The sequence below is a fragment of the Spermophilus citellus genome (assembly GCF_964194105.1).
Source record: "Spermophilus citellus genome assembly, chromosome: 6".
In the NCBI taxonomy this organism is placed as follows: Eukaryota; Metazoa; Chordata; class Mammalia; order Rodentia; family Sciuridae; genus Spermophilus; species Spermophilus citellus.
The window spans coordinates 28,400,536-28,416,919 of NC_138187.1; the positions used below are offsets into that span (position 1 = coordinate 28,400,536).

Genomic DNA, 16,384 nt, shown 5'->3' on the forward strand with positions numbered 1-16,384 from the left:
CTCAGGTTGTTCAGGTAACTCCCCTTGTGACTTCTGGATAACGGGCTTCCCTCTCTGAGCCTGTATTCCTACACTTAAGATAGGTAAGCTGGACTATATAATCACTAACATCATGTGAATGCAGAAAGATACAGATAAGGCTGAGCAAAAAGCTAAAATAGTAGTTCTCAACTGGTGGGTGTAAAAGCGTTTATCAGACTCAACCAGGGAGATTTTTCAAAATGCTGACTCCCTCCCACATATATCCCTTGATCCTCAGAATCCAGAGGGATCTGGGTGTGTATAGAAACACTCTTTTTTTTTTTTTGGTACCAGGGATTGAACTCAAGGGCTCTTAACTACTGAACCACATCCTCAGCCCCTTTTCACATTTTATTTAGAGACAGGGTCTCACTGAATTCCTTAGGGCTTTGCTAATTTGCTGGGGCTGGCTTTGAACTCGAGATCCTCCTGCCTCCCGAGCAGGTGGGATTACAGGTGTGTGCCACCGTGCCTGGCTAGAAACACTCTTTCAGTTGATTTTGAGATTGCCACCTACCTCCCCAGTCATGCTAACGCATTGAGAACACTCAGACAGGAAAGAAAAGGCACTAGCAGTAAATTAAATTAAATTAATTAAGAATTAAAAATGCTAATTCCCAACAGAAGGAAAGAAGTAGGAATCGTGGTATGTCCCTGCTAAGGAATGCCAACACCTGGACAGCTTCAAGACATGAGTTCCCTTGGCAAGAGAGGCTCCCAGACTTTGGAACTTTCCTGCAGCTTCCTGGTACCCAGGCAAGAGAGTGGACATTGTGGTACTATTTGGGGACACTTGTACCCCCTCCCTGACATTCAGGGAGAAATCCTAAACAAGTTGAAAGAGCCTGAATCTGTCCATCCCATGGTCCTTGCTCTGTAGCCTCTGGAGAAGGAGCAGGTGCAGCTGGTGGCCCCGGATGCATCTCCAAACTCACCCACATCCTGCTCATGTCACTCAATTCACTTTTGTATCTCAGAGAGTCCTTCAGGACCTGTGGAGGGAAAGAAAGAGCCATGAGCGAACGCTGAGGCTGGGCCCGGGAGGGGAATAAAGCCTCACCGGGAGGCGTCCACCCACCTCTCGTCGGTAACCAAAGGCTGAGAGGAGGGAGCCGTGTGGCAGTGGACCAGCTTGTGGCCCAGGCGCTTTACCCATGGGGTGCCTGGCCTCCCCTGCGCCCCAGGGACTCACGTTCGGGTGTCCATCGCGGAGGACCTTGTGGAACACGTGGCAGAACTTCCAGCAGAGCATGGCATTGCTGGAGAGAGGCAGCCGGTTGACCACAGACCAGAAGGTCTGAGCGCCTTTCTCGTGGTGGGTGCCCAGGATGCATGGTGAAGGGGTCATGGAAAACAAAGGCGCGAGTCCTGCCTCGGAGGCTGCTGGCCACTGTGGAGGGCCAGGCAGCCGCCCAGGCCATGGCCTCCCAACCTGGAGGGACACTGCTCAGCTAAGCCCCCACAGACCTGGACATTCATCTGCCAATACAATGCCTTGTTCTGGTAAGAGGTATTTTATGAGGCAATTTCCCCAGGGATGTGTCTGGAGAGAAGGGGTCAGTTTCTAATTTGCAGCAATCACCCCCTAGACCATGAGTGGTCCTAGTGGCCCTCTTTGAGTAAGCCAAGTGGGTGGTGGAGCCCTTGGGGAATAACTGTGGCTAACGCAGGGAACCCTACACCCTGATTGGCTGATTCTCTGGGGTCCTCTTCTAGGAAGTAGTCCCAACTCCTCACAGATTATACTCTAAAAGCATTAAAACTTTCTTAATGGTGGATAAATGTGGAAACCACTCATTCTCCTCAGCAGGGGTGCACGTGCCTGGTGGAGGAGCAAGTTTTGTTTAAAATGCCCTTCCTTAAAACTCCAAGTGCCTCTGGCACCCCACCTCCTCCACAGACCTCCTGGCCTGTTCAGGGGTGCCCTGGTCCTGGGACACCTTGAAACTCCTGCATGTGGAGTCCTGGGGTGGCTCCTCCCTGAACCCAATTCCAAATGCACCTATTGCCTGCAGGCTGCCTGCCACGGTCTGGAGACCGACCTGGCCTGGCCTTGGGTGGTTTTCAGTGTGTGTTGCAGATCTGTCATTAGCAGGCCCTTTCAGAGGCAGGAGAGGACTTTCCCGTGTCTTCTGTGACGTTCAGGGTGGCATCACAGACCCAGGAACTGGGCACCACTGACCTTAAGTTCAGCTCTTTTTTTTTTTTTTTAATAATCAAATCAAGCCTTTATTGAAGCGCACTGGTGGCCAGAACATAAAGCTGTTCCCCTGATCAGCCCTGAACAATTGCAAGGGCACTCCTTATAAGCCTGAAAACTGCAAAAGGGATGTTCGGGGGTCTAGCCAATGCAAGCAAGCCAGGTTACAGAAGCAGGAGAGTGCAATCAAGCGGTGGGAAGCCTAACCAATCACAGTTAGCCCAGTCACCCCAGTTACAGAAATGCTCATTGGGCTGTTTCCCCATACAGGCCACCAAATGCCGCAGTTTGGCTGGGCACAATTCACGAGCCACTTATTAAGCAGGAATGAACTTTATTTTTTGAATGCACATGCCGTACCACGCAAGCTCTTCAGGAATTCCCTCAGAGCCCAACTGCCACCACCGGCTCTCCTGGCCAGCACCTCAACCAAGTTCAGCTCTTGACCCTGAACGTGGGCCCTCTTTATCCAGGCTTGGGTAAAAAATGCAGTGCTACTTAGGGCAGGGCACTGTGCCCAGGTCACAGGCTCAATGACTCATGCAGAACGCAGGTCACTGAGCTTCTGAGCTAGAAGGTGCCGTTGTGTCCCAGTCCTGGATGAAATTTTCATCTCAAGGGGGGTGGGCTTCCTGTACTTTCAGGTCTGGAGCAGAGAGCAGTTTTCGATGCTGGTGTGGTCTTTGAAATAGTTTATGAATAGAGACTTTGGGATTCTGTTCAGAGGAGAAGGAAGCAACAAGGAGAGCCGGTGGCTCCCTCCTCTGGCACAGCGGGTGGTGGTCACAGTACCTGAGTGTAGTCTGCCTAACAGAAGCCAGAGCAGGTAGCGGGCCAGTGGGCACCCGACTTTGAAAGAAGCCAGGAGAATCTTTTGTTGTTCTTGTTTTATAGGCATTTTTTATGCCCGTGATTGAGTCAGGTACAGAAAGAAAATCTAAGACTCAGTCCAGGCTCATCACGAGTGGACCCCGGAAGGGGGACCGACTTGCTCCCCATTGAGCTTCCAAGATAAATGACTGTCTGCACAGCATTTCTGAGGTCACAATTCCTGAGGCTGACTCAGGTGGCACCCAGGACAGCTGATAAAAGACACATGTGTCTCCATCTCCTCCACCAAGCCCCCATACCCCTGCTGAGGGGAATGGGTGGTTCCCACATTTATCCACCATTAAGAAAGCGTCAATCAGAGATTCACAGAATGACAGCACTGGACTCTCATCTTCTGGAATCTTTGGCCAGCTCTTTAGTTTAACTGGGTCTCAAAGTGGGCCGGGGAGCTCCAGAGGGGAGTTGGAGTCTCTTCCAGAGGCCGCCTGCCCCACCCCAGGTAGCCTGCTGTGATGTGCATGGAGTGGCCCTGCTGCAGCAGGCCTGGCCTCCCTCTGCAGAGCCCGGGCCCCCAGAAGAGACCCTGATGATGACACCCTGCCCTATGTCAGGCTGGTCACAGGTTCTCTGCAGGCAGGGGTGGGGACAGAGTATGCCCTGAGAGAATCAACTGGCCACTTAAAACGAGGGCCTTCCTTGGTACATTTTTTAATCCTGGTGAGAGAATCAAGCATGGCACAGTAAAGAAGGGGCCTGGGCCTTTCCAAACAGAGGGGAAAGCCAACAGACCCTCCAGCGTCAACTGCTAGAGCGACTGGCTTTCACTGAGATTCTAGGAGCCACCCAACTGATAAGTACTGGGCTCCAGGGGTTTTGCTGTAGGTTATACCTCTGGGGACAGTTCTGGGGATGGCCCCAGGGTTAACCACTAAGTTGTTTTTCAGGAACCTGGACGTGGCCTTGTCCAGCTCAAACTGGTTGAAGCCACCAATCCCTTCACCTGGGCCTATGAGAGTGTCCATGAGCGACCTTCTGACTCAGAGGGCCTAAGACTCCACCCATAGAGCACAACACCACCATTTTCTGAATGTGCCTCCGACCAGAGCCCTGATGACTGACTACCGTGTGCAGATCACCCTCACTTCCCTTCTGACCCCCAGTCACCCTGCACGACCCTGTCCCCAGGGGTGGATTCGAGACCTGTTCTCCCTGCTCCACACTCAGCTGCCTTGTGAGCAAACTGCAAAACTCATCCTTCCAGGGATCAGCCCGCCTCGGGGTGGGCAGAACCACCCTGTTCAGTAAAACTTCTGGGGAAAATGGGCAAGAGCTGGCTGGGCTCACGCAGGACCGGGCTAGAGGCACCCAGTGGGTGGGGGCTCCCCACTCCAGCCCCGCCCTAACTTCAACCAATAAAGCTCACTGAGCGGTGCTGGGCCCCCCTGGCCATGAACCTGCAAGGCCTCCCCAGGCCCTGAGGCCTGTCCTGACCTCAGGACAGGCCCTTGGGCCTGAGGGGCTGGGGCACAGCAACCCAGAGGAGCCCAGGCACCTGGGATTCCCACGGCCAACCGAGGCCTGAACTCCACCTGCCCTGCCCTGGGACACATTGCCAAGGCTTAGCCCACGGAGGGGGGGGGGGGGGGCTCTCGCCTTCAGCCTTCAGGGATTAAGCTCCCAAACTCTACCCTTTCAGGATGGATCAAGGGATCCATTAGCTAAAGTCGGCCTGCAACTGTCTACCAAGCCATAGAGCCACGTCGGCGGGCTTGGGGTGGGGACCTTGGAGAGGGGCATTTGAGTTACCAGTTCCCTGGTCCACTCTGAACTCCTGCTTTTGTCCAGCATCTGTTGCACCTGTTCACAAGGATGGCTCTCACTCCCGTGCTGAGCCTCTGCCTCGGCTGAACTGCAGCTGAGATATTTTTTTCTTTTTGGTTTCAAGATCAGAAAAGGGGAAATGACTGTGGTGTCCCCAAAGGGGGTCAGTGTGGCCCTCTGGGCCAAGTGGCGACCCTGGAGGGCTTTGCCAACAGGTGACAATCCTTCTGAGCTGCAGGAGACCTCTCAAAGGAAAGCCACTGTCCATTGACTTGGTGGCCCTGGGAGGCCTCAGTCCACCCAGATGGCTCGTGGTCCCTGAAGCCAACTCTCCCTGGGAGCTGCTCCAACCTGGTTGCTCCTGACCTCAGTCCCCACCATTTGACCCCGCCAGGGTCGGCCTGGAGCAACATCCAAAAGGATATTTCTGGCATGTTTTTCCTTCACAGCCACTTCCTGTGTGTTAATGGCCTTATTGATGCTGACAGTCTGCAAAACAAGAGGGGGAGGGGAAAGGCGGATGAAATGAATAAGCCTCTGAGGGGGGCTGAGACCCTCCTGCCCCCCCATGGCCTCCCTGCCCGCTGACCCCCTGCCCAAACGCCACTGGCTCCTTGGTGGACACTGGGGGCAAAGGTGGGCAGTGCTCCCAGACCAGCTGGCCTGGCTGTCCTAAGGGAGCAGACTTAGCTGCCTGGCATTGGCTGTGCCCAGCTGCTGCGCCCGCCTGCCACTCACTCACTTGGCACACGGAGGTGGCAATTAAAGCCGGCACAAAGAGAGGCTTTTCATCCCCAGGGAAACATTATTCCTCAGGGAGCAGGAGGGAGGGGCGCTGCTGCCCGGCGGGTGGTAACCGTGGCCCAAACCCATCCTGCTGCCCCTCCGTCACCTCTAGTCCCTCTGACCTCCCACAGGGACTTCCCTGGCAGGCCACTGTGGTCTCCCACCTTCCTCTCTTGGGCATTTTTTAAGTCCCCGGCAGATTCCCTTCTCTTTCCTTAATTCCGTCCAGAGGACATGAGAAATACCGCTTTCCAGTCGTTTTCATTTGGGGGGCACCAGGGATTGAACTCAGGGATACACTACCACTGAGCCTCACCCCCAGCCCTATTTTGTATTTTATTTAGAGACAGGGTCTCACTGAGTTGCTTAATGCCTTGCTGTGGCTGAGGCTGGCTTTGAACTTGTGATCCTCCTGCCTCAGCCTCCCGAGCTGCTTGGATTACAGGCCCGAACCACCACACCAGGTCTGGTCTCTTTCCATTTTGCAGAAGACAAATCCATCGCTATATCACTGACACAAACACATTCAAAGGAATCATGTCTCGGATGCACTTTTCTTTTGTAGGAATCTTTCCTTTTTAAAAAATTTTGTTCCATTCCCTCCGTGGACGTCATTTCCCCCTAAGCCATAGACAACACACCAAGCTGTCATCCGCAGGCTTCAAACATGGGATGGTCACTTGTAGACTTTCCCACATCTCTCTTTTCTACGGGGAAACTATTTTCTGGATCTCTCCCCGAGTGCCCGGCACACCTGTTGCTCATTTTTGGAGATGCCATTCCACAGTGCTGGTGGCCAGAGTGACCCAGCCCGTGAGTGGAAACACCGAGACGGTGCATTTCCAGTCTCCCCACGGTCAGCTACTCAGTCAACACTCCTCCGTGTGCCCGTAGGGAGCAAGGCTTCCGTCTCCAAGGGTGGCTTATGAGAACTGGGGTGCCAGGGTTTAGGTGCTGTCGTAAGCTCCCATTATGGAAAAGCCTGGAGACACACACACACACACACACACACACACACACAGAGACCAGCCTTAGGGCCCTGACACCAAGCCTTACAAAAATGTGGTCACACTGGCTTCCCAAGGGCCAGGGTCAGCAGACATTTTCTGGGAAGCACTAGTTAATAAATATTCTAGGCTTTGCGGGCCACATGGTCCCCATCAGTCTCAAGGCTGCCACTGAGAAACACATACATAAACAAGTGATCAAGGCTGCACCCAATAAGGCTTTGTTTTCAAAACCAGGTGGTGGCTGGCTTTGGCCCTGCAGCTGTAGTTGGCAGGCCGCCCCTCCCCCATTCTATACCACCAGCCACTGACCCGTCCGTCCTTGGATTATTCTGAAGGAGAGTCCAGACTCTGTATCATTTTCTGTTTGTTTTTTTTTTTGGTCCTGGGGATTGAATCCAGAGGGACCAAACTACTGAACCACATCCCCAGCCCTTTTTACTTTTTCAACAGGATCTCGCTAAGTTGCTGAGGCTGGCCTCAAACTTGCCATCCTCCAGCCTCAGCCTTCTGAGTCCCTGGGATCACAGGCATGTATCACTGCCCCTGGCTGACACTGTACCACTTTCTCAGTAAATCACCACTCCTGGTGACTGTGAAAAAGACTTAACCGGCTCAAGTTGGATTAGGTGACTTCTAGGTCCCTTCCCATGGTTAGACAGTAAAGGCCCATCAGATGATGGAGGGTCCTGGATACCAGGGCAAGAAGTAGTGGGATGTGGGGGCTGGGGATGTGGCTCAGTTGGCAGAGTGCCTGCCTCACATGCACAAGGCCCTGGGGAGGGGACCCACAGAAGGTTCTCGAGCAGGGGACCTGATACAGATACCCCTCCCTCCTCCTGAAGCAGGAGTTACTTCTGCAGTGCTCTAACCAGGGAGAGTGTGGGATGTTTGCCCACTGCACCACGGGGCCTGGTCTAGGTTAGGGCCAACTAAACCAAAGCTCCAAGGTACGTGCCCGGCCCTCCTCTTGCAGCAAGGCCCGAAGGCAGAGGCCTTCTTGTGGACAGAGGCCTGGGGCCCAGCTTCCGTGGCCAGGCTGCTCAGGGCTCCGAGGCACCAGGCAGGGCCAAGCTCAGCTTTCTGAGCCCTTGCGGTCAACCTGAGGCCCTCCAGGACCCTCGGATGTCAGCTACCTCGAGGTCACCAGGCAGAGGTTCCTGGGGGCCCAGCTCTGTTGCTTTAATAACACTTTGAGCCTGGGACGCCACCTCTCTATCCTTCCTATGTCACATGACCCCAACTATCAATATTCTAAATCCTGCCCCAGTCTCAGACCAAAGACCACATTTTACCATTTTCTAGAACTTTCCAAGCTACTGGGGCCAATCACCTATTTTTCTTTCTTCTTTTCTTAAAAAGAAGTTCAGTTTCTCTTAATGTAGCCAACACGCATGTTGCCTTTCCTTCCCACCAGAATTCAGGACAAAGGGGACATGGCTTTGTCCCTCTCTACAGGCCCACTGCTGCCCGCAGGGCAGAGGGTCCGGATGCACTGTGGCTCAGCTTCCTGCAGACCAGGTGCGTGGTGACTCACGGCCACACAGGACAAAGTCCTTCCCGTCCCTGTCAGCCCCAGACTCTGCAAGACGTCACTTGGCCTGAGGTGGGGCCTACCTGCAGGCCAGGGCAGTGGGGGCAGGGCTCCTGGGTGCAGGGTGGGCAGTGGGGCTCAGCGGCTCACCTCTGGAGGGGGCTCTGGGCTAGAGAACATCCTCTGGGAACAGGCTGTTCTCCAGATTTCCCTGGAGTCACACAGGACCTAAGACCAGCCGAGTCTCCCCTCAAAGAGCAGCATTGTGCACCACTTCCTGCCTGCTGGCCCCGGTGTCGCAGGCTGGCCTCAGAGAGCCAATTACCAGCAGGCACTGCAGGAAGGGCGGCCCTCTCCTCCCCTCGCAGCCTCGGCCTCCCTCCTGCCCCTCCCCAGCCTGGTGGCCCTGCCAGGCTGTGGCCAATGGGTGTCCTTGGGGCTTCACTTCTGAGGGAAGTGGGGCCTGGACTGGCCAGCTGGGCCCTGTCCGGTCACACACACAGCTCTGGGCAAGAGCCCAGCCCTTGGGCTGCCAAGGCCAGCCCAGCTCATGGAAGGGCGGATAGGGAGGAAGTGCCCCGGTGGGGGTGGCACCATGGGTGGGGGTGCAGCCCTGAGGGCAGAAGGAAAGAGGGAAAGCAAGAGGAAGGAAGGAAGAGAAGGGCAGAGAGCAGGAGGGAGCCTCCGTTTGAATCTGGTTGGTCCCCTTGCCGAAATTCGACTGCCATTGGCTAACTGCCATGGTGTCCTTGGGAGGGGGGGACCTTGAGAGGTGACTGAAAGGACGGGGTCAATGCCTTTCCGGAGTGGGCTCGTTCTCAGGAAAGCGGGTCGTCACAAAGCAAGGCGAGGCGGCCTCTTCTGTCGAGCTCCTTGGTTTATTCCCTGTGTGGTGCTGGTGCTTGAACCCAGGGCCTCAAGTGGCCTCCACCAGCGCTCTACCATGGTGTCCGGCCTCCTTCATACACACTCACTTGCTTTTGCCTTCCACTGTGAGTTGAAGGAGCAAAAGACACTGAGCAGCCGCCAGGGCCTTGCTCTTGGACTTCCCGGCCTCCGGCCCTGTGCACTACATACACTTTTTACTTTATAAATTACCTAGTCTCCGGTGTCCTCTTATAGCAAACAGAAAATGGACAAAGGCAGAGGAGGAAGCAAGTATTTATCTGCCCAGGGGGAAGGCCTAGGACCAGTGGCCTCAGCACCACCTCCTGCCCATGGTGGCAACTGGGGACTGGAACCGGCAGGGCCTCATGGTGCCGGCTCATCTTACTGGTTTTGGAAAGTTACAGAAAACAGCTTGGGAGAGGGGGCTTGGTCCAGCTCTCAGCCTCCTCCCAGCCCAGCCCGTATTCCTGCTACTGGTTCTGAGCTGCATGAACCCAAAATCCTCCCCCAGGTGCCTGGTCCTGAGATTCAGGGCTCAGCGGGCTTCTTGGGGTCCTCAGTCCCCCAGGGAGTAACAAGGCTGGCGACAAGGAAAGGCAGGGTGAGGCCTGGAGGGGAGAGACTCACGGCCAGCACAGGTGGGCAGCCACGGGGAACAGCTGGGACATCAGGCCTGAGCCAGGGTGGCAGAGAGGGCTGGGGCCATGTTGAGGCCAGAGGACCTGTGACAGTGAGGGAACAAGCAAGGGACAGGAGGCTGGACAGCACTCGGCAGCGGGGTGTCTGCAGCATCAGTGAAACTAAGTCTTTCAAATTATCAAAATTAACAAGAGTACAGAGGCTCCTTGGGTGATGGTGGGGTCACGTTCCAAAAAACTCACTGTACATTGAAATCCTGTTAAGTCAAAAATGCATTAAGCCAGGTGTGGAGGTACAGGCCCGTAATCTAGCTACTTGGCAGGAGGGAGGCTGAGGCAGGAGGATCAAAAGTTTGAGACCAGCCTCAGCAACTTAGTGAGACCCTGGTTTCAGTAAATAAATAAGAATGGATTGCAGATTTCTCAATGCCAGTTCCACACATGCAGGCACGGACACACACAAAGCATTTATGACCCCTCACTAGCAGACACCGCGGCTGGGCCTGGGCTACTTCAACATGCTCAGAACACTTATATTAGCCCCCCGCTGGCAAGTGGTCCACACAAAGCCTATTCCATACAAAAGTGTCGAAGGGCTGGCATCATTTACAGAACAGCTGTGGGACACCTGCGTGGGCTCACTTTCACGCCATCATGAAGCTGAGACACCTGAAGTTGATCCCTTCTACATCAGGGACCGTCTGTAGTTGTCACTGTTACTAGACCGTGGTGGCAGCAGCATCCACGGCCAGGCACCCTCCCTTGGGCCTCTGCCTCCTACAGGGCATCCCAGCTGTGATTTGCTTCTGATCCCCCGCCGCCCCCCCCCCCGCCCCCGGCTCTGGAGGACAGGGAATCTGACCCACTATTATCCAAGTCCAGTCGCCCCAGGTAGCAAAGAAAACAAGAGGCAGGGTCAGGGCTGCAGGCGGTGTAGCTTGTGCTTTGCACACGTGAGAACCGTCCAACCCCCGCACCAAAAGCCCCAGTGAGGCCAGAATTCAAACCCAGCTCCACCTGCACCATGCTGCCCTCAGAAACCCCCAGCGGTCCAGCACAAACCCGCCCCCATCTGCTGCGTGGTCCCCCAGGACCTTTTGCTCCTTCAACTCACGGTGGAAAGGAAAAGCAAGAGGGTCCCTTAGTTTGAGGTACTGATCAGGCTGGAGAACAGGAACTGATCCTCTGGAGAAGCTGTCCAGGACAACCTGGCAGCGCAGATTCCTGTCCCCCTGTGGAAGCGACTCTAGGTCAGGAGACACAGCAAGTAGATGGCCACCTGAAAGGCCAGGAGGACAGTCCCCACTGCGAAACCAGGTCAGCTGGCACTTTGATCTTGGGCTTCCCGGTCTATAAATATCTGTTGCTCGAGGGCCAGCCCAGGGTATGTTTTTATGGCCCCCAGCTAACGCAGCATTTCTCCACTTTATAGGGTTTCACTTGCTGCATCAACTGGCAACTACCAAAATTAGGACCATGTCTCCCGTCTCCCTCGCTAAAGCCCGCATATCCTCTGACTTTTGGATTTGTGATAAGTAACTGAACAGTTGGGTCAGGCAGATCCCCAAAAGGTTGGTGCTGAGCCAGGCACAGTGGTGAATGCCTGAAATCTCAGTAGCTCAGGAGGCTGAGGCAGGAGGACTGCAAGTTCAAGGCTGGCCTCAACAACTCAATGAGACCCTGTCTCAAAATCAAAATTAAAAAGGGCTGGGGACATGGCTCAGTGGTTAAGTGCCCTGAGTTCAATCCCCAGTGAAAGAAAGAGAGAAAAAAAAAATGAAAGCAAGGCAGGCAGGCTCTGTTTGGTAGTGTCCCCATCTGGACAGTGGATTGGGAGAGTGGAGAAGACCAAGAAAGACTGATGTGCAAACCTGTGTTCAGTTGGAGGAGGGTGACCAGGCCTGTGCAGTGCCCCGAAGAGCTAAAGAAACAAGGGGGCACTGGGAGGAGCAGACCAGGGTCCGTCAACAGTGAGCGGCAGGTAGATGTGTCTGTCCATGACACAGAATCCTTAGTCATTTCTAAAACAGAAGGATGTTGTGCTGCGTGCCAAAACACAGAGGGACCTCGAGGACACCATGCTAGGTGACATCAGCCAGTCACCAAAGGACAAGGGCTGAACAATGACAGTTACAGAGGTCCCTAGAGTGGTTGGACTCTTGAGAGTCAGAAAGTGGTTACCAGGGGCTGGGGGACAGGGACAATGGGAGTTGCTAAAATAGGGTAAATCCCCCAGAGAACAGCCCGGCGGAGTCACTGAGAAACTGTGGTTAGAAAAAATGGGGGCGCAGGGGCCGTGGTTCGGTGGCAGAGCGCTTGCCTTGGTGTGAGGCCCTGGGCTCACCCTCAGCACGGAGTGTAAATAAAGCTATTGTGTCCACCTCCGACTGGAAAACAAGGCCTTGGTATTCAGGGCAGGGCCACTCCGCAGCTGGTGAGACACTGTGCCACACAAGCCCAAGGGGGGCTTTGACAGCTGTGATGGACAGTGAACAACTGGATGCGGGGACCTCCCAGATGCCGCTAGCCAGTGGAGCTCGTCCTCAAAGGGCCGGCTGCTGACGGGAGAGGAAGCCGGACTTCCTCCTGCCCCTTCCTTCTCCGGCCGCGCAAACGCAAAGCACTTCATGAAGACTGGAAAGGGCGTCCAAGTTGCCCTGAGTCTGTGAGTGGCACAGAGTAACAAGCAGAGTCAGGAGGGGACACTGAAGGACAGGGCCCTCCAGATGCGCAGAGGGTACCCGAGTGGACACCTGAAGCGCTCCTGTGTGCACAGAGTAAAGAGGCCGGGCGAGGCCAGGCACGCGGCCTCAGCCAGCGGCTGGGCAAGCTCCTGTTTTTGCATCTGGCTCTCCGTCCAGGACGTCTTAAGACTGAGCACCGCGGCAGGGGCACTGACCGGAAGTGCAGGGCCGAGGGGAGGGGCCGCGGGACCCCGGGGCAGGGCTGCAGGGCCGCCCACGGTGAGGAGGGAGCACCAGGCTTGACTCGGAGGAGTCAAGGGCTCAGAGGGCGAGCAATGGTGAGGAGCCTATCGCCCACCTCCAGGGGCCTGGCGACACGGTGGAGAAAAGAACTAGGAGTCATGGGGGGGGGGTCATGGAGAAAAGGACCAGGGATCATGGTGGAGTCATAGAGAAAGGGACCAGGGATCACGGTGGGGTCATGGAGAAAGGGACCAGGGATCACGGTGGAGTCATAGAGAAAGGGACCAGGGATCACGGTGGAGTCATGAAGAAAGGGACCAGGGATCATGGTGGAGTCATAGAGAAAGGGACCAGGGATCACGGTGGAGTCATGAAGAAAGGGACATGGGATCATGGCGGGATCATAGAGAAAGAATCCAGGGATCATGGGAGTATAGTGGAGAAAGGGACCAGGGATCATGGAGAAAGAGTCCAGGGATCATGGCGGGGTGGTAGGGAGAGGGAGTGGTATCCAAAGACCAGTCAAGCTTTGCCTGAGAGAAGGTGGTAGAACTGCACACATCAACCACAGGGGATCCCAGAAACAGGGCCCAGGCTGGGGCTCGGGGGAGAGTGGAGATGTGTGAGGCCCTGGGTTCCATCCCCGGCGATGCAAAATAAATAAACTAATAAATAAAATAAAAAAAGAGATCCCTGAAAGGAAAAAAGGCACCAGAAGCCAACATGTGTCCATGGAGCAGCTGATGTCAAAGTGTCCTTGCTTCCCTGTTAGGTTCTAAGCCAGTGTTTCATGTGATGTGGTGTCGACTATCCATCCATCACCAAGGCAAAGTCTCCCACCACATCTCCAAGACAAGAAAGACCACGGGGGCGAGGCCTGCTGGCCCCAGGCTGTTCCCTCCTCCCTGACCTCACCACGGAGAGCAGATGGGGCTAATGGATTGGAAGGAACAGCAACTTATCTGGAGGATACTTAAAGAGAACGATCGTGGATGACGACCAGAGGACAGGACCTCCGGGGCCCAGCATCCAAGGGCATATGATGGAAGAGCAGAATAGGGAGAAGGGGCAAGGGTGGAACAAAGAGCTTCCAGTGCCTCCGCCAGCAGACTGATGTGACCACCACAGGAAGGGGAAAGTTAGGAAGCCAGCTCACTGTGGGTGATGTGAACTGAATTATATACCTAGGACAAGAGCCAGTCCTGGTTGCTCCCACCACATGCCAGAGGTTGCCAGGCACCAGATACAGAAATCCTGCGGTATCCTTAGGGGATGTGTTCCAAAACCATAGAGACCGCACTCTGAGCGTGCCCAAGTCCCTGTGGAGCATTCGCACAGAACCTAGGTGTACCCTCCCGAAAATTTTAAATCATCTCTAGAGTAGTTACAATTCCTAACAATGCAAACGCCAGGTGAACAGTCTCTATCCTGCTCTGTTTAGGGAACAACAATAAGAAAAACAAATCTAGGCATATTTTGTATAGGTGCTATTGGTTGAATCTGCCAAGGTGGAACCCGGGATGCGGAGGGCCAGTGGGAGTGTGTTCAGGGGTGGCGAGCCACTCCGGGTCAGAGAGAGAAATCAAGGAAAACGCTGGGGGAGGGGTGATGGGGAAGAAGGGCCGAGAAAGCTTCAGAGACCTCAGTTCCCCACATGAGGCACAGGGAAAGCCCCAGGGCTAGACCAGGACCCCATGTGAGCACAAAAGACGCCAGTTTTCTTCTTCTCAGGCCTCTCCACACTGGAAGTGACTCCAGTGTCCCTCAGGCAGAGGACACACCATCTGCAGGGCGGACACCCACAGGGCGCCACTTGGCAACATCAAAAAAAAAAAAAAAAAACCCAAACTTGATGCCCCCACAGAGAGGGATGAATCTCAAAGGCACTAGGACACCATTTACACCATGTCCTGGAAAAGTCAGGGGCCATTTCTGTCAGAGAGAACAGCAAGTCAAAGTCTTCAGACCGGCAGGACTGGGGCAGGGAGGGATGAGCACAGCAAGCAGCCAGATGGAGTGAGGCTCCTAAAGCACTTCCTGTGGCTTGGGTGAGGTCTGTGGCCACCAAAGCTCATGTTGAAATTTCACCCCCAATGGCATGGTGTTGAGAAGCGGTGGGACCTTGAAGAGGCAATTAGGTTAAGAGGGATCAACGACTTTCACAGGGGTCTGGGTTAATTCTCATGGGGACAGGGTTAGTGAACATGGGATTGAACTGTTACAAAGCCAGGTGGCCTCCTGTGTCACACCTTCTATACCTGCACCCTCACCCTTCAGTTTCTCCCATGAGTGGAAGCAGAAAGTGGCCTCTCCAGAAGTGGAGCAGGTGCCAGAACCTTCCTGCTGGAATTCCCAGCCTCCAGAAACACGAGCCAACACAAGCCTCTATTCCTGATAAACTAACCTGTCTCAGGAGCTCTGTAACAGCGACAGAAAACTGATCAAGACAAGGAACTGAAAGCAGAGGAATGATCTGTTTGTTATTGTTGTTGTTGTTGTTGGTTTTAGGACTGCTCTGGCTGCTGAGTGGGGAACACACAGTACAGGAAGCCGGGATGATAAACAGGAGACTATTACAATAATGCAGGCCAGGCACATGGGTGGCTTGGACCAGGACAGGGGGCAGGAGCTAGAGAGCAACAGCTAGGGTCTGGGTGAACCCTGAACCAGCACGGTTGGGTCTACAGATGTTTTTGGTGTGGCGGTGGCAGAGAAAGATGGAAGCAAGAAGTCCTGGCATCTGAGGGTGGAACTGGCATTTTCTGAACAGAGGACACCGGGGGATTCCAGCTCGTGGCAGAGCCTGGAGTGTGGGTCTGCGTGTGACAAGGCTGGAGGCTCGAGACGCCTATGAGTACCTGCTGCAGTCTGAGCCTGTGCCCCCACCGACCCTGGGATGCACCCTAATCCCAGTGCAAGGGCATCAGGAGGCGGGCCTCTGGGAGGCCGTGTGGTCACCAGCGGGCTCGTCCCCTCCACCCTTCGAGGTGCGATGGCAAGGCACCATCTATGACACAGAGCGGGATTCGACCTGTGAAACCTTGACCCTGGACTCCCAGCCTCCAGCACGTGAGCAGTAACTCCCGTTGCTCATAGATGAACTCGGCCTGGGGTGTTTTGTTACAGCCTGAGAGCACGAGATGGGACGGCATCCAGGCAGACGGGCAGCTGGGAGGGCAGGAAGAAGGTGGAGCTGGACAGACTTGGGGGTTACCAAGGTGCTTGTAGTGGCGTTCAAAGCCACCAGCCAGCGGCATGAGATCACCTCAGAAGTGCCAGTCAATAAAAAGTGCAAGAGGCCCAGATAGAGCTCAGGGACCTTCCCACCAAGTCAGGGACACACAGAGCTTGGTTCCACTTCCCTAGCACCCCAACTGCAAGTTGAAAGAGGCTGTAAAAGGGCAGCCAGTGGGTGGGAGGGACACTGAGAGTGACAAGATGGCCCTAGTGACCTGGGGTCAGGGAACAGGACCTGGGGGCTCTCGGCACCTCTGAGCAGCCTGGCTTCTCTCCCCTGCTTCCCCCTGCTGTGGGCTCTGCCCCGGCCATTCCCACTAGGTGAGGCCACCCAGGTACGTTCCCTGGGCCAGGCCATGGGCACTGGCTTTAAGGTTGCTGGTAACAGGGCGACGCTTGCCTTGGGCTGCGATGGGACACAGGCAGAGGGGGCTCTGGTGATGGGGTGGAACTGAGGCCGTGACAAAGAATGGGGCCTGGTCCCCTCTTCTCCA

At 55.0% G+C, this 16,384-nt stretch overlaps 1 protein-coding gene across 7 annotated transcripts in view; it reads right to left on the reverse strand.

Moving 5' to 3' along the window:
* The window catches only part of HIP1 (huntingtin interacting protein 1), a 134,065-nt gene that overhangs the window by 42,126 nt on the left and 75,555 nt on the right, over window positions 1-16,384 (reverse strand). For 3 of the 7 annotated variants that reach the window (XM_081297374.1, XM_081297376.1, XM_081297380.1), the window contains 3 exons: window positions 5,299-5,362; window positions 1,214-1,356; window positions 957-1,013 (listed from right to left, as the gene is read on the reverse strand). In XM_081297374.1, the coding sequence (XP_081153500.1) occupies window positions 957-1,013; window positions 1,214-1,356; window positions 5,299-5,362 (264 nt within the window). Of the gene's footprint in view, window positions 1-956; window positions 1,014-1,213; window positions 1,357-5,298; window positions 5,363-8,350; window positions 8,526-16,384 lie in introns of those variants that run through there. The other 4 variants (XM_081297375.1, XM_081297377.1, XM_081297379.1 and 1 more) reach the window with 3 other exon arrangements.